The sequence below is a fragment of the Myotis nattereri genome (assembly GCF_964212035.1).
Source record: "Myotis nattereri genome assembly, chromosome: 1".
In the NCBI taxonomy this organism is placed as follows: domain Eukaryota; kingdom Metazoa; phylum Chordata; class Mammalia; order Chiroptera; family Vespertilionidae; genus Myotis; species Myotis nattereri.
Genome location: NC_138075.1, coordinates 154324818 through 154350519, shown reverse-complemented (window position 1 = coordinate 154350519; position 25702 = coordinate 154324818). Strand labels below are relative to the sequence as shown.

Below are 25702 nucleotides of genomic sequence, written 5' to 3'. Positions count from 1 at the left end.
GGCTAGTTTTAGCAACTCCAACTAGAGTTGTCTCTGGTGACTATCTTTTGTCCTTCCTGGTAGATAGGGGAGGGAGACACCTTTACAAATATATATCCTTATTTTAGGCAATTTGGGGGAGGGAAGAGAGCTTTTATTCTATCTGTTTCTTCTCAATTGTCATAAGCTCAAAATAAACATTATGCCAAAGACATATTTTGGGTTACCCTTCAGTAGACTGAAATGGTGGTGGTGGTAAGGGATATCCTGGGAGTGAAGAAATGAGTTAGGAGCTATCACAGTGATCCAAGTGCAAAACTCTTAGAGTCCAAGTGGATGGATTCATTTAGAAAACAGAAGAATTAATGGGCTTGATATAAGGGAGAGGAAAGCATGGGGTCATAACCTACTCAAGGTTGAGTAGGGAGTAATGGCTGAGATAGAATGGCCGGGAGGATGTGCCCCTAGGGAGGGGTGAGAGAGGGCCTGGTAGTGATAAGACATCCAAACAAGAATGGCCGGCAGACAGCTGTAGATGAGGGGCTAGGTTTCAGGACTAGAGGTGGAAACTCGGTAGCTACTAACAGGTGGTGTGATCAAGAGATGGGAGAGGATGAAATCTTGTACATGATGAACCTTGACCCTAACCCATGTTAAAGATACCTGGAGAGGAGCCAAGGGAAGAGGCAGGAAAGGTGTCCGTGAGTTGGGAACCCCTGGTAAGAAAGTTTAGGTAGCTCACTGAGAAGGCTTGGACTGGGGATGCCAGCAACTTTATGTCAACAGCTTGAGAGGCAGCCCTGAAGGGGGAGCACTTTCTCTCCCACTGAGGAACTGGGAAGCAGTGAAGAGAGTCTTCTCTGGCTGTTCTGAAGTGGTATTTCCCAAACTTTCTGTTTTCCCAGTAACAGGGCCAGCTGTGCACTCCATGTCTGCTGCAGCCAGGCAGGTTTGGGGAACTGTTGTGCCTTCAGGAGAAAGGGCAACTATCCACTTGCTCTAGGGCCACATGGGGTCATGAAGTGCTCTTAGCTTGTGATATAAACCCAATTCTCCTCTCTGCCCCTGCAAGCATGGGGCTTACCTGTTCTAGCCATCAGTTCTGTCATGCCTATTATTTCTAATGTATATATTAGTGATATTCAACCAGCGTGCCCTAAGAATTTTTAAAACATGCAATACCTGACTATTTAGTCAAGGGCACTGACCTCTTTTCCTTTAGATCATCAAATAAAAAAAATGACAACAGCCAACACAACAAAGTCATCTGGAATGAATGCCCTGTCATGGAAACATATAGATCATAGAATAGAGTTGCATTTAATTGGTCACATTACATAATAAGGTTGTGTCTGATTGGTTAATTCTTGGCACCGGAAATCCTTATATACATGTGTAGGCATCTGCTTTTTTAAAAAGTCACTTTGCCCTGGCCAAATGGCTCAGTTGGTTGGAGCATCTTCCCGTACATCAAAAAGGTTGCAGGTTTGATCCCTTGTCAGAGCACATATGGGAGGCAGTTGGTTGATATTTCTCTCTCATATCAATGTTTCTCCCTTCCTCTCTCTTAAAAAAAAATAATAAAAACATATCCTTGGGTGAGGATTTTTTTTTTTTTTAAAAGTCACTTTGGAGCAAAAACTAGGTAATTACTATTATATATTTTTGTAAATCGATAAAAATTATACCTACTTTTTGGCAGATTGGCAAAAAATATAATTTATTTTTTGGTGTGCCCCAGAATTTTAGTTATTAGTTTATGTGTGCCATGAGATGAAAAAGGCTGAAAATCGCTGGTATATACTATATATTCATTGACAGTTTTAATTGTTTTCCATTTCTCTTAAGGAAGTTCCGAATGTGTGAGGCTTCTAATTGATGTTGGGGCCAATTTAGAAGCACACGATTGCCATTTTGGGACCCCTCTGCACGTTGCTTGTGCCCGGGAGCATCTGGACTGTGTCAAAGTGCTGCTCAATGCAGGTACGTTGGTGTTTCTATCTGCTCTGTTCAATGCATCTGCACTGCTCAAAGCAGGTGTGTTGGTGTTTACCTGAGCTGTTCCATGCAGGTTTGTTGTGTTTATGTGCACAATGTGCCAACTGAGAGCTAAATGGTGGAGTCAGCTAAGGTTTGAAACTAGCTCTCTCACTGGCCAGCTGAGAAGTTTGGCCTCAGTTCTATATTTATAAAACAGGAAATAGAAAACCTATTTTGTGGGCTTCTTAGGATGATTTGTTTCCACAATACCTGGTGCATCGTAGTGCTCAACAAGTGCTAATAATTATTTTTAGTGGCTACAGGGAACCACCCACAAGACCTGTCTAATCAAGTTGCTATCTAAACCAAAAGGAGATGGGGATCCAATGGAAAATGGGGTTGGCAGCTTTTGGAATCCAGGTTATTGTCAGGTGTTCTAAAAATACTCAGGATACTCTGGTAAACATAGTACAATAGATAAACACTGTACTCACCTCCTCCAACGACCACCTCAAAATCATAACCAAATTATGGAACCCATCATCATTGAGAACTCCCTGAAGATTAGATGAACAGAAGTCCTGTAACTAAGGATGTACAGAAGAAACTACATCAAACTGTGTTTTGGTGGCAGGAAGGGTACCAGGTGTTAGTCCAGTGGGGACGGACCAGACCTGGGTTTCAGCAACCTCAGTAGTACTCGAGGTGTGACCAGGAAAGAATTCAGAGCCAAGACTCTTATGTATATAAGAGAACATCTATATATGTAAAAGCCTAATATGCAAATTGTCCCCTCGGGAGTTTGACCAGGAGACCAGGAGTTCGATCGCTCGCTATGACATGCACTGACCACCAAGGGGAGGTGTGGAATGAAGGAAGGCCCTTGCTGATAGCCGGTAGCTGGGGAAGGGAGGCCCCAGCCGGCAGCTGGAAGGCCCTGATGGGCCATGATCACCGGCCAGGCCTAGGGACCCTACCCATGCATGAATTTTGTGCACTGGGCCTCTAGTTAATTTATAAAATCACAGAGGTAGAAGAAGTAGTTTGTAGAAGAAGTGGACTGAGGAAACAAGTTATAGAGGCAAAGGAATGGCCCTAGGAGCTTGGGAGTGACGAAGGCAGTGGTAATGTGCTTGGGGAGAATGGGAGGGAGAAAGGGAAGGGAAAGGCACAGGCATGCTCCCAGGAGGGAGAATGTGTTGGGTCCTCTGTCCTAAGGGTTTTAAAGGTGGAGATTTTAGGGAAGGTCCCAGGGGAAGATCTGAATAAAATATTCAGCAGCTTCCCAGGTATGTCCTTTCAGGGACTCCACTGATTGAATTGATTGGCACCAGGGCAGGGAATCATTATCCAATGCAGCTGATCCTGAGGTCAGCTGTGGGGTTGCTTATCTGATTTTGCTGCTTCTGGGCCTGGAGCTAAAATACAACTGAGGCACAGATGCTATCTCTAGGGAGGAAAGGCCAGAGGGTCCAAACTGCATAACCACTGAGTCTTACTAACTTTTAGGTGCCACTTTTAAGTCTTTTCAGTGAAGAAGATGAATTTTGTGTAAGGCTGGTCATGGTGGCAGTTTTTATTGCTTATACAATAACATATTTAGATTAGAAACAGTCATAGTCTTCCAGCCAAGCCACTGATCGGATGGTTGGATCCCACTTCTATCAGTCTAGGGCAGGAGTGGGCAAACTTTTTGACTCGAGGGCCACAATGGGTTCTTAAACTGGACCGGAGGGCCGGAACAAAAGCATGGATGGAGTGTTTGTGTGAACTAATATAAATTCAAAGTAAACATCATTACATAAAAGGGTACGGTCTTTTTTTTTTTTTAGTTTTATTCATTTCAAACGGGCCGGATCCGGCCCACGGGCCATAGTTTGCCCACGGCTGGTCTAGGGTATCTATGTATCATTACTGTTGAGATTTTAAAGATTTTACAGTGCAACTATCCTCAGCTTTTAAAATAAAGGTTTGATGGTGCACCAACCCTCTGCAATCCCATTTTACTTTGCAATCAGGATTTTGATAATGAGCAGAGTGCCTGGTATATATGTGCTCAGTATATCTTCATTCATGATTTTAGTCCCTTTTGTACCAGAAGGAGAAAAAAGAGAACAAGGGATTTAAAACCTATTTGAAGTAGTGGCTATAGGACCGTGGACAGCAAACTGCGGCTTGAGAGCCATATGTGGCTCTTTGGCCCCTTGAGTGTGGCTCTTCCTAAGCCTTAGGAGTACCCTAATCTATATATATAAAAGCCTAAACGACCATCCAGTAGCTATGACGTGCACTGACCACTGGGGGCAAACGCTCAATGCAGGAGCAGAAATCATAGGAATGGAAACATGAAACAGACTGTTAAATCTCAGAGGGAAGTGGGGGAGGGTGGGAGAAGATTAACCAAAGATCTTATATGCATACTAGGGGCCCAGTGCAAGGATTTGTGTACTGGTGGGGTCCTTCGGCCTGGATTGCGGGTATCAGGCCGAAACTGGCTCTCTGACATTCCCCAAGGGGTCCCGAATTTCGAGAGGGTGCAGGTCAGGCCAAGGGACCCCACTGGTGCACAAATCTGTGCACCGGGCCTCTAGTTAAGTTAATAATAATGTACCTACCTATATGGTTTAAGTTTAAAAAATTTGGCTCTCAAAAGAAATTTCAATCGTTGTACTGTTGATATTTGGCTCTGTTGACTAATGAGTTTGCCGAACTGCTATAGGAGAAAGGATCAAATTAGTAGTTCTAATCCCAACATCCTCTCTGCAATAGTTAGGACTTTAGAGAATTGATTTCTCCTTCATAATTAATAGGAGACCAACTCCACATGGATGAGGGGCTTTATTTCTTGGTTGGGGTAACTGAAAGGATCAGAACTAGAGACAGTTTCAGGGTCTGTTTGACTCAGGGTTTCAAGCATGTCATCAATTTTCTTTGAATTTTACGATTCTGCTTTCCTCAGTGTTCACTTGACCACACTTCTGGCGTCCCCAGTGGGATAGGATGGCTACAGCAGAATTGGGCTGAAATCTGAATGCTTCACTTCATGAGGCTTCTGATAGCTTTCTCAGAGGAGTGAAAACTCTCCCAGATGTCTCCTGCACACCTCCCCTTATGTTCCATCAACCTGAATTGAGTCCAGGGTCCAAACCTTTTCCAGTTCCTTTGGCTTGACTCTGCAAATTCCAGTTGACTTGGGTCTAGGTGGGAGCAGGGAGGAGCCCAATCAGGGCCCACAGGGAGCTGGAGGTTAGGTCATCCTGCTCACTCCCACCCCAGGACTGCACTCCATACTGCAGGGTGGCAGTTCAGTGGGGGTGGGGTTGGATAAAAGTAGAAAGGGGACCATAATGGCCTGAAGCAGGGGACTTGGTAATTTTTAAAAGGAGTTTCCATACACCTGGGAGCTTGAGTGAGGGATGATCAGAATTCTCCTGGGACAGCTTGCAGTTGTTGACTGCCACTGTGCTGTCAGCTCTAGACTCAGTCCTTGCTATTTTCATCTCAGATGCTCTCCTGTACATCCTTCTTAGACCACATGCAGTCTTTTACTTATTTAACAAAACTAGTATTTAACTACCAGAGGCCTGGTGCACAAATTCATGCACATTAAAAGGAAATTAATTAGAAGAAATATTTTAATATCACTATTTGCCCTTTCTCTATAATAGAAGTGTCAATCAAATTCACGATGGACAAAACACATGCATGCAATTGGCACAGTGAGAGCTTTGTATATAGATAAACTTGCTTAATTAGACCTGCTTTCTGATTTAGCTAAACTTTTTCCAGCCCAGTGAAGCACCCCAACTTCTCTTTCAGGTAATTGTCAGCAACACAGCAGTAAATATCAACATGAAGCAGATTATTATTGTAGATCATGCAGGGAGAACAAAGGGTGAAATATTTAACTGTAGCAGTGTTTGACTATATTCTGCGCAGTGAGAAAACCTGAAGTCATTTTCAAGGTTCACCATTTCTTACTTTTTTTCAGTTGGGTCAAGTTTCTAAACTTTCTAGATCTCCATTTTCTGGCTAATGAAAGAAAATAGGATTCTACCAAGTCTCCTATCTACCTACTCCAGGACTTCTGTGAGGATCAAATGAGATGAGACATGTGAAAACACCTCACAGACATTTGGTTAAAGTGTAAAATGTTTGCACCTGGCTATAAAGCAAGTTGTGTTCCTGGGCTGAAGAAACACCAAGGAGGCTAGTCGCTAGGGACAGGAAGCCGGGCGTGCTATGTGACGTCATTACCTGGTGCCCACGGACACCGTTTCTGGTCTGGTCTGGTCTGTGGGCCACATTTTGCGCCACGGGGGTCTTGGCAGTGTTGGCTGTGATTTGGTGGGGTGTTGCTCCAGGGTGGTGGCTGGGCCTGTGTCCTACTTGGGGGAAGCCAAGTGTTGCTTTGTTGGTGCCAAGTCCCTGGTGCCGTTTCTCTGTAAATGGCCAGTGTGCAAGCATCTGCCCCCTGGTAGTCAGTGTGCATCATAGCATTTGGTTGGATGGTCAGAGGGACATTTAGCATATTAGCCTTTTATATATAGATAGATGGGAAATCTCACACATACAAAAAAGTAGAGAGAAGAGGACAGCATATGGATTCTTTTCAAGGTAGTGATTCTTAACTTTGTGGGAGGCTGGTCACAGACCCCTTGGAAGATAAAATGATTTTCTGACCATGCCTCTAGAAACATAAGCATTTGGGCACTTTTGCACTGGCTGTATGAAAGGGTTTGTCCCTACTTGAGGAGCTAAGCTGGGCGGGGGGGCATATGTGCCTCAGGGGTGTATAGGAGGCTGTTGATAATTTGTGGGAAGTGAAGCCATGTTGCTGAATTGCAGATGATTTTTGCAGAGGAGGAGGGCTGGGGAAGGGGAAAGTCCAGTTATTACTGTGTGTAATTTTTAATCTGACAACTGGCAGTAAATATTTTACTCTGCTGGAGGTACTGAGAGGAGCTAATTGAGCAGAGTTTGCTTGTACCTTCCCAGCACAGGACTTGTCACATGTTTCTCAGGTAATGTTTCAGTAAGCATAGCACTGAGCTATGTGTGTCTGCTCTGCCCAGAAACTGTGTCAGGTTCTTGGTGTGCTAAGCTGGTGACAGCCCCTTGTCGTTGCTGGCTAAGATTTTACTCAGCCACTGCAATCCCATTTCACTTTGCAATCAGGATTTTGATAATGAGCAGACTTTGACCCATTTCTCTGAAGCATGAAGTGGAGACTTTTTAATGCCCAGATGGCATTAGCGCGCTCTCTCTCTCTCTCTCTCTCTCTCTCTCTCTCTCTCTTCTTCCTCAGTTCATGACGATCACTAGGCCCCACAAAGTCACTCTACCCTTCCCCTGTCCCCCTCTGATGCTTCTCCCTTGCTTCTTTTCTCTGGTCCCCCATCCCACCATTCTAATGTATTCTATCTATATATGTTTTGTACGATACACATTATTGAGTGAGGCATGTATTTTTAATTGACATAAATGGTATTGTGTTATATTTCCTATTTTTTTTCACTCGGGCATGTTTTCAAGACCCACTCACGTTGCCCTGTGTACCTCTGATGTACACCTGTGTACAGTTCAAATGCGATTTCAAAGAGATCTTGGAAAATATATATTTAATCAATTAAAATGTTTATCTGTAAAAAACAAACAAACAAACAAAAACCCCAAAATTTCCTTATATTTAAGAGACACATGAAGCAGGTTCCAAGATTCTCTTCTCTGTCCAACCCTAGAGAGGGATTGATCTCCAATCCTGGTCAGGGTCTGGATGGTGATGCCCTGTCCCTGTCCTTCAGCACAGGGGGTGGCTGTAGAGGGTTGGATGTGGAAGGTCATGAAGTTTCTCAGTTCAGAGCCGGAGCTGTGAAGGGAGAGGCATCCTCGGGCTCAGGAGGGAGGCAGGCTCTTGGTGCTGCCACACTGCTCTTGGTCTGGCAGTTCCTCTTCCTTCTGCTCCAAATCAATGTTCTGTGGACAAGGTTTCGGGTGAGGCCTGGCCCTATGCTTGCCTGCCTGCGGCGATACATCCACGGCGGTGCATGTGCCAGCAGGTGCTGCCTCAAGCTCCTGCAAAACCTCATCCATGAAGTCCTGGGAATTCTGCTTGTAGGACACAGCTAATCGAATTGCGTCGTTGAAGAGCATCGATTTTATTGGCCACCACGACACACGGGATCTCTGGCCTGAACTCCCGAAGCTCCGTGTACCAGGTGCCCAGGTTCTTATACGTGACTTTCCTCTGCACATCGAACACTTGGACTTGCCCACAGCGCTGTCCCCCAGGCAGATGATCTTCACGTTGTCATCAGCATCATATTTCTCTTGGTCCACCTCACAGGGGTTGGCTTTGTCCCTGGCCATTGGCCCCTGGCTCAGCATGTTTCCAGCTGCTGCAGAGCATGCCAGCTTCCCTCTTAGTCACAGTCCCTTCTTCACATCCAATCAAATAACGCCAAGAATACATTTTTTAAATATATGTTATTGATTTATTACAGAGAGGAAGGGAGAGAGATAGAGAGCCAGAAACATCGAATGAGAGAGAAACATCGATCAGCTGCCTCCTGCACATCTCCTACTGGGAATGTGCCCGCAACCCAGGTACATGCCCTTGACCGGAATCGAACCCCGGACCCTTCAGTCCGCAGGCCGATGCTCTATCCACTGAGCCAAACTGGTTTCGGCCAAGAATACATTTTTAAGAGATCCTGTTTTGTACCTTGGGATGGCCACCTCTTGGAAAGAGTCACCCTGCTGAGGCCTTGTATATTGAGAAATCACATGGGATAGAAGGGGAGGTGTGTTTTTTTTTTGTTTGTTTGTTTGTTTTTTTGTTTTTTTTAAATATTTTATTGGTTTTTTACAGAGAGGAATGGAGAGAGATAGAGAGTTAGAAACATCGATGAGAGAGAAACATCAATCAGCTGCCTCCTGCACATCTCCCACCGGGGATGTGCCTGCAACCCAGGTACATGCCCTTGACCGGAATCGAACCTGGGACCTTTCAGTCCGCAGGCTGATGCTCTATCCACTGAGCCAAACCGGTTTCGGCAGGGGAGGTGTGGTTTTTAGAGCTATTTCCAACCATAGTATTCTCCTTGATCATGAGAATAGCTTTACTTCTCCTGTGCCCCTTTCTCTGTCACTAAGTAGAGACAATCTTTTTCATTCCCTATTGGCAAGAATATCTGTAAACTGCTTGTGGTTATGGATGACTTTGTTCTTTGCCTCTTGTGTTTTCAGTTTTCTAATATATGCACATGGTAACTGTTGAAAAAATAAATGTTATTTTGAAAACTTGGAGGAAAAAAAAGAAGAACATTGCAAGAATTAATGACCTGAGAGAAAGCTACTTGAATTTTAGATTTGGTAGACTTTACAATTTATTTTTCATTACAAGTTTGTGTTTAGCATTCAAATTCATATTTGCATTATGATTGCAACACTATACAATTTTTTTTCACATAAACAACTATTGGAATAATACCCCTGATGTAGTACAGTGGTCAGATTGCAGGGAAAATGTTTCTTTTATTTAATGTATTGCTTTTAAATATTATTTTTATAATACACATCTGCCAAATTAAGTAATTAGGGAATTTAGCTTTCTTTCTAATTGAGGGATTGTTTTTCCTGACCTGGCTTCTTAGTTTGGCTGTGGGAAATGGAAACAATTTCTCTTCACTTGTGTTATCATGATGGAGTGCTTGCTGTATTCTAGGATCATACAGTGAACACTGTCATGAACAAGTTTGTATGTTTTACTAGGGGCTTGAAACTATTTTAAGTCAGAAGTCAGAAAGAAGAATTTTTCAAATATTTTTGAGCAGTGGGACTAGAAAATTTAATAGCCTTATACGCTCTTAAATCTTCCTATTTTGGCCTTCTAAATTCATCCTTACATGGACACATGACCTGATTTTTAAAAATCCCACTTTAATGACATTTTATGATTATCATTTGAATCTATTATTGGAGGGAAAACTTCACTGATTCTGAGCTATTTGTTTGACTTCTTTAAAATACTTTTCTCCAAGGAACCTTCATGCACTGATGGTAGGATTATAAATTGGTGCAGACACTATGGAAAACAGTATGGAGGCTCCTCAAAAAACTAAAAATAGAACTGCCTTATGACCCAACAATCCCACTTTTTGATATTTATCCAAAGAAAACAAGAACACTAACTCAGAAAATGTATGCCCCTACCCCCATGGTCACATAGTCAAGATATGGGAACAACCTAAATGTCCATCAACGAATGGATGGATAAAGAAAATGTGATATATATATATTATACAGCCATAAAAAGAAGGAAATCTTTCCATTTGCAACAACATGGGTGGACCTCAAGGACATTATGCTAAGTGAAATAAGTCAGACAGAGAAAGACAAATACTATATGATTTCACTTACATGTGGAACCTAAAAAACAAACAAGCAAACAAAACAGAAACAATTTCATAAACACAGAGAACAAATTGGTGATTGTCAGATGGAAGGGGTGTTGGGGAACTGGGTGAAAAGATGAAGGGATTAAGAAGTACAAATTCCCAATTATAAAAATAGTCATGGGGATATAAAATAGAGCATAGGGAATACAGTCAATAATATTGTAACGATTATGTATGGTGCCTGATGGGTATTAAACTTATTGAGGGGGGGGGATATCACCTAGTAAGTTATATAAATGTCTAACCACTATGCTGTACACCTAAAGTAATATAATATTGCATGTCTGCTGTAATTGGAAGGTCTGACCCCATAAATGCAAAAAACAAAAACAAACAAAACCCTTTTTCTTTATCCCCTTTCTCTATAACCTCCTTATCCACTTAGGAGCAAACTGTGAAGACCTTGGCACTTTTTCTTTCTAAAAAAAATTGAATCTATTGAAGTGACATTGGTTAATACAATTATATAGGTTTCCAGTGTGTAATTCTATAATACATCATCTGCATATTGTACCGTGTGCTCACCACCTCAGGTCAAGTCTCCTTCCATCACCATTTATCCTCCATTTATTTTACCCTCTCCCACCTCCCCCCACTCTGGTAATCACCATACCATTTTCTGTGGCTGTGAGGGGTTATTTTAAAAATTTTTTAAAAAATCCCTTCACCTTTTTCACCCAGCCCCCCAATGACCTTCCCCTCTGATAGCTGTCAGTCTGTTTCCTGTATCTATGAGTCTGTTTCTATTTTGTATGTTAGTTTATTTTGTTCATTAGATTTCACATAATACTCTCGAGGTTCATCTGTGCAGTCACAAAAGGTAAGAGTTCCTTCTTTCTTTCTTTTTTTTTTAACTTTATTTTTATTATTGACACTATTACAGGTGTCCCTAGTTCCCTCTCCTTTGCCTACCTCCACCCAGCCACTGCCACCCCCTTCCCTCTGGCCATCACCACACTGTTGTCAGTGTCTATGGATTATACATGTATGCTCTTTGGCTAATCCCTTCACCTGCTTCCACCAGTCATGCCCTTCGCCTTCCTCTCTGACAGCTGTCAGCCTGTTCCATGTATCCATGCCTCTGTTTCTATTTAGTTCATCAGTTTATTTAGTTAATTAGGTTCTACATATAAATAAGATCATATGGTAATTGTCTTTTTATGACTGGTTTATTTCACTTAGATAATAACCTCCAAGATTTCTTTCTTTTTTATGGCTGAGTAGTATTCCATTGCGAAAATGTACCACAGCTTTTTATCCTCTCATCTACTGATGGGCACTTGGGCTGTTCCCAGATTTTGGCTATTTGTAAATAACACTGCAATGAACATAGGGGTACATATAGTCTTTTGAATTAGTGTTTTGTGTTTCTTCAGATATATTCCCAGACGTGGAATCACTGGGTCATAAGGCAGTTCCATTTTTAATTTTTTGAGATAACTCCATACTGCTTCTCACAGTGGCTGCACCAACTTGCATTCCTACCAAAAGTGCACGAGGGTTCCTTTTCTCCACATCCTCACCAGCACCTGTTGTTTGTTGACTTATTGATAGCCATTCTGACAGGTGTGAGGTGATATCTCATTGTGGTTTTAATTTGCATTTCTCTGATGATTAGTGACATTGAACATCTTTTCATATGTCTATTGGACATCTGTATGTCCTCTTTGGACAAGTGTCTATTTAGGTCCTTTGCCCATATTTTAATTTGACTGTTTGTTTTTTTTGTTGAGTTGTACAAGTTATTTATAAAATTTGGATATTAACCCCTTATAAGATATCTCGTTAATGAATATGTTCTCCCACTAAGTGGGTTGTCTTTTCATTTTGTTGATGGCTTATTTTGCTGTGCAAAAATTTTTAGTTTGATGTAGTCCTGTTTATTTTTTCTTTTGTTTCCCTTGCCTGAGAAAATATATGAAAAATATTGCTACAAGAAATGTCTGAGATTTTACTGCCTATGTTTTCTTCCAGGATTTTTATGGTTTCGAGTATAACATTTAAATCTTTAATCCATTTTGAATTTATTCTTGTGTATGGTGTAAGAAGGTGGTCTAATTTCACTTTTTTTGCATGTATCTTTCCAATTTTCCCAAAACTATTCGTTGAATAGACTACCTTTACCCCATTGTATGTTTTTGCCTCCTCTGTCAAATATTAATTGACCATAAAGGCTTGGGTTTATTTCTGGGCTCTCTATTCTGTTCCATTAACCTATATGTCTATTTTTACACTGCTAATATGCTGTTTTGACTACTATGCCCATGTAGTGTAGTTTGATATTAGGTAGTGTGATTCCTTTACCTTTGTTTTACTTTCTCAAGATCACTATTGCTATTCGGGGTCTTTGGTGGTTCCATACAAATTTTTGAAACAGTTTTTCTGGTTTTGTGAAGTTCTCCATTGGTATCTTGATGGTAATTGCATTGAATCTGTGGATTGCTTAGGGCAATATGGACATTTTAATAATGCTAGTTCTTCCTCTCTATGGACAATATATATGCTTCAACTTATTTGTATCTTCTTCAATTTCTTTCTTCAGTGTCATATAATTTTCCAAGCACAGGTCTTTTACCTCCTTGGTTAGATTTATTCCTAGGTATTTTATTCTTTTTGAAGCAATTATGAATAGGATTTTTTTTTTTTTTAGTTTCCCTTTCTGATAGTTCATTTTTGGTGTATAAAAATTCAACTGACTTCTGGATATTTACATTGTATCCTACTACTTTACTGGATTCATTTACCAGTTCTACTAGATTTTCTTTTTATAAAACCTTTAGGGTTATTTATATACAATATCAGGTCATCTGCTAATAATGATAGTTTTATTTCTTCCTTTCCAATTTGGATGCCTTTTATCTTTTCTTGTCTGATCATTGTGACTAGGACTTCCAGTACTACCTATACTAATAATAGAGGAATATGCAAATTGTCTGAGATGCCATCACAGTAACAGTAACGACCTAACAGCAGGCTGCGTAGGGTGACCAGGCTGGCGGGGGGGGGGGGGCAGTTGGGGGTGATCAGGATGGGTGTGGGGGCAATTGGGGGTGACCAGGCCAGCAGGGGGACAGTTGGGGGTGACCAGGCTGGCAGGGGGTCATTTGGGGGCAACCAGGCTGGCAGGGGGGCAGATGGGGGTGACCAGGCCAGCAGAGGGGGGCAGTTGGGGTGACCAGGCTGGAAGGGGGGTAGTTGAGGGTGACGTGGTTGGCAGGGGGGGAAGTAAGGGGTGACCAGGCTGGTAGAGGGGGGAAGTTGGGGGCAACCAGGCTGGCAGGGGTGGCAGCAAGGGGTGACCAGTTAGGGGAGATCAGGCCAGCAGGCAGAGGCAGTTAGGGGTGATCAGGCAGGAAGGCAGGTGAGCAGTTAGGAGCCAGCAGTCCCAGATTATGAGAGGGATGTCCGACTGCTGGTTTAGGTCCGATCCCCAGAATTGGGCCTAAACCGGCAGTTGGACATCCCCCAAGAGGTCCTGGATTGGAGAGGGTGCAGGCTGGGCTGAGGGCCCCCCCCCTTGCACAAATTTAGTGCACCGGGCCTCTAGTGTTGAATAAGAGTGGTGAAAACAGACATCCCTATCTTGTTCCTGATTTCATTTGAACTCCAGAGTGTTGGGGGAACATCACCTATTTTTCCTTTGAGCTTCCCTTTTGTAAAATAATATTTCTATTTAAGGAACATTCATTCATTCATGCAACACACATTGTTAGAGCCTCTGTTTCTGTAGTGTGTGTGCATGTGTGTGTGTGTGTGTGTGTGTGTGTGAATGCATGTGCAAGGACAGGCAGGAGAGCTGAGTAGTTAAACCTGAGCTTCTAGTCAGGACCTATGGGGACAGACTGCATAGGGCATTAGCACTGCTTCATAACTCACAGGGAAGTTTTGTTTAATTTTTCTTCATTTTTGTTCTATTTTCAGTTACATTATTATTGACTAGAGGCTCAGTGCATGAATTCATGCACCAGTGGGGTCCCTCGGCCTGGCCTGCAGGATCAGGTTGAAACTGGCTCTCTGACATCCCTCAAGGGGTCCTGGATTGCAAGAGGGTGCAGACCAGGCTGAGGGACCCCAATGATGCACGATCAGTGCCTGGGAGGGATGTGGGAGGTTGGCCAGCTGGGGAGGGACTGCAGGAGGGCTCCAGGACATGTTCAGCCCATCTCGCTCAGTCCCAATTGGCTGGACCCCAGCAGCAAGCTCACCTACCGGTCAGAGTGTCTGCCCCCTGGTGGTCTGTGCACGTTATACTGCCTGGTCGACTGTCTGCCCCCTGGTGGTCAGTGCACATCATAGTGAAGCAGTTGGGCAGCATTAGCATATCATTAGCATATTACGCTTTGATTGGCTGAACCAACAACCGAACTCTTAGCATATTAGGCTTTTATTATATAGGATACCTTTCTTTAGCTTTTTATGTCATAAGAAAAAATAATAATCCACTGCTTTTGGATTTTTGAAAAAGATTTTGTAAAGGTTGCAGCAGAGTCTGTCTTGATTTTGTTTCCTCAATGGGGATTGTTTTTGTAGATTGTGCTGGATGAAAAAGCCAAAGTTGATGTTTATCTCGGCTCCAAGTTCTCTCCTTGGTGATACTTGTTTCTGTTTTACCTGCAGGGGCCAATGTGAATGCAGCAAAGCTTCACGAGACAGCCCTTCATCATGCAGCCAAGGTGAAGAACGTGGACCTCATTGAGATGCTGATTGAGTTTGGAGGCAACATCTATGCACGGGACAACCGGGGAAAGAAGCCCTCTGACTACACGTGGAGTAGCAGTGCCCCTGCCAAGTGCTTTGAGCACTATGAAAGTGAGGCCAGGCTCTCCTTGTTGTGTGAATGATGCAATGCACAGTGAATGAATAGCACATGACACTTATGCACCAAGCTCTGCTCTGACAATATATTAGGTCATTTATGAGTAAATAATTAATCTCAGACTAAGTCCATATGAGGCTGAGAATATAGATCCAACCCTCACTCTTCAGGAAACAATCTGGCTAAGGACAAGATGTCTTCTTTGTAAATCAATTTTTTAATGAGTTTACATAGAATTAGAGTCATAAGAGGCTTCAAACACCTATCAGTTGAAAAAAAATGATTTATTCAAATTTTTGCCAGCCCTTCCTAATTCAAATCCATTATGAACTTAGAGCAGCCGTGGGCAAACTATGGCCCGCGGGCCGGATCCTGCCCATTTGAAATGAATAAAACTGAAAAAAAAAATGACCATACCCTTTTATGTAATGATGTTTACTTTGAATTTATATAACTTCACACAAACACTCCATCCATGCTTTTGTTCTGGCCCTCCGGTCCAGTTTAAGAACCCATTGTGGCCCTCGAGTCAAAAAGTTTGCCCACCCCTGACTTAGAGGCACATTCTATCCCTGTCTGTCAGCTAACCATTTCCTGGAAGATAATGTTTCTTTTACAAATAATTTGGGGGACAAAGTAACACAGGAAAATGAATTTCATCAGTAATATTTTTTTTTCCCTTTCAAAGACTATTGTATTTTAAAATTTTTCATAAATTGAGAAAACTCTCTTTGGTTAATTTATATTTTTGTCAAACACAGATCATTCTAAAAGGCAGGTCCTCAAGGCCAGGCTCTGTTTTGCAAATGACCCTGTGATTCATCTGCCAGGGACCTCTAGGTATCTTCCATTGTTGGCCCTAGCTTGCTCCCACTGTGAGCCCCAGCTCCAGGCTTGTCTGTGGTCCTGAGGTCCTGACCCTCTGCACTAGGATATGCATTGTGTACTCTGCTGGAGCTGGGATGCGCATCAGTTCTCCTGAGATCTGTTTGTGCCCTATAGCCCTCAGTGGCCTGGAGCAGCAGGAGCTGGCAGCCTAGACCAGTGGTTCTCAACCTTATGACCCTTTAAATACATTTCCTCATGTTGTGACCCCAACCATAATTTTGCTACTGTTATGAATCGTAATGTAAATATCTGATATGCAGGATGGTCTTAGGCGACCCCTGTGAAAGGGTCGTTCGACCGCCAAAGGACTCGTGACCCACAGGCTGAGAACCACTGGCCTACACTCTCTCATTTGTCTGGAAGTTTGACAAACAAGCCTACTAGCTGTAGATTGGTGCATTGCTGACAAATCCCTGTGCTAGGGTTATAACATTATGGGGCAAAAGTCACATACACACACATGCACACAAAGCAAAAACCTACACCCCCCGCCCCCCTTCCAATGAAATCCCTCTGGACAGCACTGGAATTCCATTTCCTGCTCTTGTGTCCTTGGGCCCTGGCTGTCCTTCCTGGTAGCTTTCAAGAGAATGCTTGTAAGGCATGTCCTATTTTTAGGGAAGGGAGGTGTTTCCAGTTCTTGATATTTTTAAAAAATATATTTCTATTGATTTCAGAGAGGAAGGGAGAGGGAGAGAGAGAGAGAAACATCAATGATGAGAGAGAATCATTGATCGGCCTCCTGCACACCTCCTACTGTGTATGTACCCTGACCAGGAATCGAACCATGACCTGGTTCATGGGTTGACGTTCAACCACTGAGTCACACTGGCTAGGCCAGTTCTTGATATTTTTTAGGTTGAAGGATGTTAATCTGTGTTCAACTATGTTAAACTAACCTCATGTGCTTCATGTTCCCTTTTTACAGAGACACCGCTAACCCTGTCACAGCTCTGCAGGGTGAGCTTGAGGAAGGCCACCGGTGTCCGAGGGCTGGAGAAAATCGCCAAGCTCAACATCCCTCCCCGGCTCATCAATTACCTTTCCTACAACTGAGCTGCAGGCACGGGAGGCAGGAGCAGGCTGGTGGCACCCTGGCTGCTGGCCTTGCCCAGCCCAGTGTTGTTTGTCTGAAGCCCTCAGTTCCTATAGATAGAACAACGTTCCCCGAATCCCCATTGACTGTTGTGTTTCATCTTCTCCGTGGACTCCTGGAGAATATTTCCAAGGCATTGGGAAGGACCTGCCTTAGCTTCTGCTGGGGCCGTGGCCCTGTGCTGGCTCTTCTGGAACTTGGCTCTAACTCTGGCGTTCCCAGCGTCCAGCTGTCCTCTTTTCACTGACCTTCCTCAGAAGGACACTCAGGAAAGACTGTTCTGGGAGCACAGGGGAAGGCCAAGCAGGGCTGGGGCCCAGGCTACTGCTGTTGATTTCCACATGTCTGGGAGGTCCAGGGGTGCGGTGCCATCTCTAATTCATTCAGCACTACGCAGCCCTGGGGGGCTCAAAGGGACAGCCTGAGCCACAGGGGGTGGACCTGTGAGAGGTGAGGTCCTGACCACGTGGCCTGGGATGGATGCATTAGTGACATCATGCCACTTGAACGCTTTTTTTCTGGAGCCAAGGGTGGGCACTTTCCAAGGCCCACCTCCACCCAGGTGTACCCATTACTCAGGGACTTTGTACGGGTTTTATGGGGGAAGCTCAGGGTCTTCATTCCCCACAACCAGCACAGTGTTTCACAGGAAACTTTTCTTCAGTTTTAGGTCTCAACTTAAAACGTTTATGTGAGGGATAAATAAACTTTTAGAAGATATGTAGGTATGTACATAGGTAATGTGAAGGGGTGTTAGCAATTACCATGAGCAGTCATTTCCAATGTGAAAGATTGTTAGGAAATGCTTTGGAGATTATTTTTAATCATTTTATGGTTGCCAAATGAATTCTTCCCTAAATTTTGTTAATTCCTTGAAGTTCTGAGATTGGTAGAAGAGGTTGCCAGCACCCAGTGGGTATTAGCAACCATTGATTGGTGCATTCTGTAGATATCTGTGGAACATCTATTATGCTTACAGCATTTTCTCGGTGCTTTGACCTGGATAGAAATCAGACTCATTATCATAAGCTGGGGAAAATAGAGTTTTGCAATCTGTTCCTATAGTAATAGAAACAAGTGGTTCTAGATTATAAGTCATATGGTGAACTAGTAAGAATATTCAGACTGCAATTGTCTGTCTAAGATTCTGTATCGTAATAAAAACAAACAGAAAACCAGGGAATGAAAGTAGGCAATTTTGCATGATTAAGTTCAGGTATATTTGGTTTCTGGGGAAACAGAGAAGGTGCCACTTGTGAACACCCCAGAAATGTGGACGTTACCACATTCTTCCAGAGAGTGTAGAATAGAGTGAGCCTGAACTGTCGTCCAAGGTAATGCCAAGTGTGCTACACAACCAGAAGTGTCTGCACAGGGTTACTTGGGTGGGGCCCCAGATCTGATGGTAAGTTTCATGCTGGTTGTACAGTTATTTTCCATCTCACTGTTCCAGCCATGGTTAGATCATTCTATGCTGAGAGCAAGAGCCACTCCGATTTGGTTACAGGCTTAAATACAAGTTCTGGGTAAATCAGTGTTTCTGTATGTACTAATAACAATGGGGGGAAAAAAAGCATTGGGTTCTGCCCTTTCATCTTTGTAACAGAAACTTGCTTCTAGCAATAAGCTGGTAACATTTCCATAAGGGGGTGCACAGAGTACAGAATCGCAGCCCCACACTCGCTGCTCAATAAAAGGTGTTGAATAGAGTCCATCCTTGTGGTCATACGCTCGTTTCTTGTTGGGAGCAGAAACACTGGATGAGCAAATAGGTCCCCACCTCTCAAGAATATTGCATCTGAACAGGCTGAGCCAGAGCCAGTGTGTACACAGGCCCTAAACCAGGGCTTTTGGAATAACAAGAACAGCACAACCAGCTTTTTCTTCTCTTAGAAAGGGACTGTGAGTTGGAAGTTCCAAAGTTCTACTTTCTAAAAAGAAAACCTGGAGCTCAATATAAAAATGGAAACCAAAATCGATCAGAAATGAAGCATAGTACCTCATGTACTCAAGGTTCAGATGGTTTTTGAGAAATAAGTATCTGATTATCTGGCCTCTTCTATAAGGAATGGCCCCATTCCAGCATTTTTAAAGGAAGATGTTTTTGTTTCTATTTCATTTTCCAAACAGGTACAAAATCTTCTAAAAGGGAGATAATCAATCAGAATAAATCAGCTCACTCATGAGAGACACTCCTAGATAACGATTTTTGGTTGCTGAGAGTATTCAACACATTATTTCAGAGTGGCAAATTTAGAAATAATCTGAAAAGAGAATTTGAAAGTGGCAGCCACAGTCACTGATAGAGTTATGTGAGACACACAGACATATAACTCCTCTTTTCTTTTTAATCAGTGTATATGGCAAGGAGCCTAAACTCCTGATCATCAAAATAAGTTATTTTGTACATTACAGTGCACAGAACAATAGAGAGAAAGACTTTCTTATAGAGTGACCGAAAGACATTTGCAAAAGGTTCATATCACTCTGAGGTGGAAGGCCTGGAGCCAGTGCTGCAGCATGGCCCTCATTAGCTTGACCCCTCTTGTTCTTTGGTTGCGGTGGCCTTAGCTAGAGCTGCCTTTTCTAAATGTTCTGCTGGCTTCTCCTCTTCCTCCTCCTCCTTGTCTTGGGGATAGAGGTCCAGGTACTTCTGCATGCATTCCTGCATGGGCCAGAACTGGTCTACACAGCCTGATCCTTTGAGATCCTCCGTGCTATAGTGGAAGCAGGAACAGGCTGACTTGAACTGTTCCCCACAGGGGCCACTAGCCATTCCCCCAGGGCACGGGCAGTACCAGTTAATGTCTCCATTTGGCAGGATCAACCCGTGCTCCTCGTATGGATCATTGGGATCGTCAGCCACCAGCTCTGCATTGCTTGGAGTTTCATGGTCTTCTTTGGTCACAAATATGATTTGATCTTTTCCTTCCTGACAGCAGTAGGCCATGGCTGCAGTCCAGCACTCCTGTTTTGGTATTCTTTTTACAACAAAAATTTAACGTATGGAGAAACAAAGATGGCGGCATAGGTAAAAACCGGAAATTGCTGTCTCCCACAACAACTTCAAAAATACAACGAAAAGACAAAACGGACATCATCCAGAACTACAGGAAGGCTGGCTGAGTGGAAATTCTACAACTAGAAGGAAAAAGAAAAGCACATGTAGACTCAGAGGAGGTGCAGAAGTAAAGTGCAGAGGTACGGCGGCTCGAGCGCGCGCGGAAAGGGGCGGGCACCTGAGGATGCGGCTGTCTTTTTGAATCTGGAGGGAGTCACAAGCTCCCAACAGCTCTGAACTCCGGTTCCGGGAAGTCTCTGGGGACCCAGGACTCATATGGGGAGAAACTGGACTGTCTGGCAGTGGGCAGAAGTTGGAACCTGAGGGCGGCTTTCCCTCAGAGGTGCTTGCAGCAATTACTGGGACACTGAGATGCTTGGCCCCTTAGGGCAGGGCTGAGGATCCGCCATAGCTGCTGGCTCCGCCCTTTGATTCCCTGAGACCCCCGCTCCACCTGGGCTGTGGCAGAGGCTTTTGCATATGAATGCCCTGGCCCTTTGCAACCTGAAAATTACCTAACAAATTTCAGCTGCACCAGAGAGACCCAGAACTTCCAAGAGAAGGCCCAAGGCCCCACATCAGCTTGCCTTGCTTCACAGCTGGGCCTCATCTGGGCACCTCCAAACTCCAAAAAAGGAAGGGGAATCTGCAGTTCTCTTCTTAGCTCCTGCTGGGTAAGCTAAGACAGAGGCTAAATTAGCACCTCCTTAGATCCAAGAGCCAGTGTACCCAGTGGTCAGAGTGGGACCATCCACATTACAACTCCTCAGATCCATAAGGGACACACTCAGGGGGCAGACTCAGTGAGCACCAAAGCCCCACTGAAGCAAGTCTTGCCCCATAAGGGTGTCTTCAGCACAGAAGTTCTCCCACTGCAGACACAGCTTCTCACTGCCAATTGCCTGGAGGTCAATTCCTCCCAGTGATACCTACAACAATCAAGGCGTAACTACAACAAGACTGTGCACAAAGCCCACAAGGGGGTGCACCAAGAGTGTCCACCTCAGGTAACTGGGGAGGCTGAGCCACTGGGCCCTACAGGACACCTAGCACACGAAGCCACTCTACCAACACAGGGAAGCATAAAAAATGCGGAGACAAAGAAACAGGACACAAATGACAGAAATGGAGGAAAGCAAACGACTGGATATAGAGTTCAAGGCCACGTTTATAAGGTTTTTCAAGAATTTTCTGGAAACCGCTGATAAATTTAGTGAGACCCTGGAGGATATGAAAAAAGACCAACTAGAAATTAAGCATACACTGACTGAAATAAAGAATAATATACAGAGATCCAACAGCAGACAAGAGGATCCCAAGAATCAAGTCAAAGATTTGAAATACAAAGAAACAAAAAATACCCAACTGAAGAAGCAAAAAGAAAAAAGAATCCAAAAATATGAAGATAGTGTAAGGAGCCTCTGGGACAACTTCAAGCATACCAACATCAGAATTATAGGGGTACCAGAAGAAGAGAGAGGGCAAGATATTGAAAACCTATTTGAAGAAATAATGACATAAAACTTCCCCTACCTGGGGAAAGAAATAGACTTACAAGTCCAGGAAATGCAGAGAACCCCAAACAAAAGGAATCCAAAGAGGACCACACCAAGACACATCATAATTAAAATGCCAAGAGCAAAAGACAAAGAGAGAATCTTAAAAGCAGCAAGAGAAAGACAGTCAGTTACCTACAAGGGAGCACCCATACGACTGTCAGCTGATTTCTCAACAGAAACCATGCAGGCCAGAAGAGAGTGGCAAGAAATATTCAAAGTGATGAACAGCAAGAACCTACAACCAAGATTACTTTATCCAGCAAAGCTATCATTCAGAATTGAAGGTCAGATAAAGAGCTTCACAGATAAGAAAAAGCTAAAGGAGTTCATCACCACCAAACCAGCATTATATGAAATGCTGAAAGGTATTCTTTAAGAAGAGGAAGAAGAAAAAGGAACTCTTACCATTTACCACAGCATGGATGGAACTGGAGAGCATTATGCTAAGTGAAATAAGCCAGTCAGAGAAGGATAAACACCACATGATCTCACTCATTTGTGGAATATAATGAACAACATAAACTGATGAACAAGGACTGATCCAGAGACGGAGAGGCATTGATTGGACTGTCAGGCCTGGGAGGGAAGGTAGGGGAGGGTGGGGGCAAGGGGGAAAGATCAACCAAAGGACTTATATGCAAGCATATAGGCCTAACCAATGGACACGGACAACAGGGGGGTGAGGGCATGAGCGGGGGGGTGGGGAGGGTAGGGGGTAACTTGGGGATAAGGACACATATGTAATATCTTAATCAATAAAAAATATTAAAAAAAATTTAACATACAGAGGAGGGGATTAAGGGGAGAAATGTTGTAAAAAAGGAAGATACCTGTGTGACAGTTGTAAACTGGATTCTGTTTAAGAATATCTTTCAGCTTTCTATTGGCTACAAAGTCATATTTTGGGTTAAAAGGTTTTGTATTCCATAATAGGTGCTGATGCTTTTTTTTTTTTTTTTTTTAACCAACCTCATTTTTAAAATGAGGAAACAGGTTGTAGCTACTTTCTTAGATATGCTAGACTTTAAAAGCCCTGAATGTTCTCTGTGGCACACAGAGAGCCTGTCTGCATCTCAGGGAAAGGAAGTGTCAGGTAAAGTCCCTTTTCCCTTTCTCTCATTAGTCTGTCCTGCTTGGCATGACTCACTCCCTAGACGTTGTGAACCTTCTAAATATGGCTTTGGGCCAAATCCTATCCCTTGGAGCAAGCATGTCAAACTCAAAGGCTAACATGGGCCAAATAAAGAAGGTTTAAGTGTATGTGGGCCGCAAAAAAACAAGAGCTTCAAGTTTCATAGAGACATAGGTTTATTTCGATAGAGACATGCTGAATACAAAGGGCTGAAATAAACGAGTCAACGTTAACATAAAATAATAGAACATTTTAATAAAAATTAGTATTTTTTTCTTGAACATTAACTTACCAGACACTGAATAACTGCAGAAGTTAATAAGCATTACACAAATAAACCTGTTTTCCTTGTTCTCCAAAAGTGAAATATTTCCTGTTGCGCACACCAAACAAGTCAGCCTAAGACTAAAGACGTGGCAATCGGCTGCTAACATATTTGCTGCTGGTATTAGTGAGAGAAATGGTGCACCTGTGCGTAAGGGAAATGAATGCAACACGATTATAGTGATCAGTCATTAGTGAACGTTGTAGTTTGTTATTAATAACTAGTGGCCCAGTGCATGAAATTCATGCACATTAAAAGGGAATTAATTAGAGAAAATATTTTAACATTGCCATTTGCCTTTCCTCTATAATAGAAGTGTCAGAGATGAAAGAAAATTAGTAAAATGTATATGACAAAAATATACAAATTTATTAATAAATACATAATAACAGCATCATATCCCCTGGCTAGCGCTGGGCGGGGGATGCAGCCTCACATCCCCTGGCCTCACTGTGCATGCAGCCCCTCCCACCCATGCCTGCTATGCATGCAGCACGGCCTGAAGGTGTCACGATCATTTGCATATTAGCTCTATTATATAGGACCATATATAACAGGATATTGTAAAAATTAAGTCATGAAATTTTATTAAAACATTTCTTACATACTGTTATATAGGCTGGGCCACAAATATTGGTTGTGGGCCGCATGCAGCCCACAGGCTGTGAGTTTGACATGCTTGCCTTGGAGAGATGGAAACCAGTTCCTCTAAACTGAGGAACCATTTCACAGCAGACAGATGCAGCCTGCTCTGGGCGCTGCCTGCCCTCTGCAGGTGGGGTGAGAGAGGTGTAGGGAGGAAGTGGATCACCTAGCAGCACCTTCTCTCCTGTCATCCCTAAGTCCCCTCTGGTCCCCAGGGGAGGACACTGCCCTTTCCCTCACTGTCATTTTCACAGAAATGCCACGTGCCATAACCCATCCATACTTCCAGATGAGTCTGCACAAAACTTTGAAGTTGTTTGGGACAGAAAGAATGCTTTGCATGTCCATTTCCTCCCCTGCTTTGTTAGAACTACTGTACATGCTTTCTTTCCAGGGGGCAGTACTCATTACTTCTGAGCAGTTGAGTTTATTTACAAAAATGACCCCAAAACTGGCTCTAAACACAAAGCCCACCAGCTCACTCATGTTATGGGCAGCTGTGCTGTCTTACAGACATAAGCTGGGATGGGATCTCAAGGGTATAGCAGGTTGGGAGGGCTTTCCCACTCTCTGGGCAGCACTGTAGCATTTGCTGTTCTCCTATAATGGTCTGGAAAGTACTTCCAGACCCCGGAGTCTGCTTTGTCTCTTTTCTTAGTATTGGTACCACATGGCATTGACAGCTAGGCCTCAGTCATGTTGTCATGAAAATCTTGTGATCTTTGGCAATTTGAATGAAAATATGTCTTAAGTTGGTCCAATCTAAATAGGGTGCCTCCTAAAAGCCGAATGTCTTAAAACCATAAAGATTCATGACAGCTCTCTCTCTCTCTTACACACACACACACGTTTATTTATATAAAAGTTTACTTTCTAGCATCTGGTCTCCAGGTGTGCAGTTCTTGTCAACCACAGACTTCAGAGCTGAAAGAGAATTTGCAACTGAATTCTGAGCCAGAATGTACAATTTGTTCAGCTCTCTGTTTTCTGTGTGATCAACAGGGAAACTCCCATTGCTTCTTGCTGTTAATTTGAATCTTGAGGCTCATTCTGCTGTTAGAGACAGAGGTTTAGAAGAGACAAGAAGTAAGAACATTCACTCATGCCGAAACCGGTTTGGCTCAGTGGATAGAGCGTCGGCCTGCGGACTGAAAGGTCCCAGGTTCGATTCCGGTCAAGGGCATGTACCTGGGTTGTGGGCACATCCCCAGTAGGAGATGTGCAGGAGGCAGCTGATCGATGTTTCTCTCTCATCGATGTTTCTAACTATCTCTCTCCCTTTCTCTCTGTAAAAAATCAATAAAATATATTAAAAAAAAAAAAAAGAACATTCACTCATTCCTTGGGCCCCTTTCTCCACCCATCCATCCACCCACCCACCCATCTATATGTCCATTTATCCTTTCTTTCTTGTTCTTCATTTTTTAAAAAGGAATGAACATTTTTAAAAAAATGTATTTTATTGATTTTTTACAGAGAGGAAGAGGGATAGAGAGTTAGAAACATCAATGAGACATTAATCAGCTACCTCCTGTACACCTCCTACTGGGGATGTGCTCGCAAACCAAGGTACATGCCTTTGACCAGAATCGTACCTGGGACCTTTCAGACTGCAGGCCGATGCTCTATCCACTGAGCCATACTGGTTAGGACCTTGTTCTTCATTTTTAAGCAATAATTCTATTTTAGGTACTCTGCTGGGCACTAGGATACAAAAATAAAACAAATCAAAATGAAACAAACCAAAAAACCAACATAAACA

General features: G+C 43.2%; 2 protein-coding genes across 2 annotated transcripts in view; one reads left to right on the top strand and one right to left on the bottom strand.

Annotated features, from left to right (window-relative positions):
* ASB13 (ankyrin repeat and SOCS box containing 13) overlaps positions 1–18931 on the top strand; it is a 39130-nt gene extending 20199 nt beyond the window's left edge. The window contains exons 4-6 of the mRNA XM_081089652.1: positions 1828–1962; positions 15036–15227; positions 17051–18931. Of these exons, the coding sequence (XP_080945778.1) occupies positions 1828–1962; positions 15036–15227; positions 17051–17178 (455 nt within the window). The 3' untranslated portion in view covers positions 17179–18931. The remainder of the gene's footprint in view (positions 1–1827; positions 1963–15035; positions 15228–17050) is intronic.
* An 817-nt stretch (positions 18932–19748) lies between these two features.
* On the bottom strand, positions 19749–20168 carry LOC308518898 (mitochondrial intermembrane space import and assembly protein 40-like; the record flags this gene model as incomplete). Its single annotated transcript, XM_081090692.1, has 1 exon — positions 19749–20168. The coding sequence occupies one exon, from the start codon at positions 20166–20168 to the stop codon at positions 19749–19751; it is 420 nt and encodes a 139-aa protein (XP_080946818.1).
* Positions 20169–25702: the final 5534 nt, after the last annotated feature.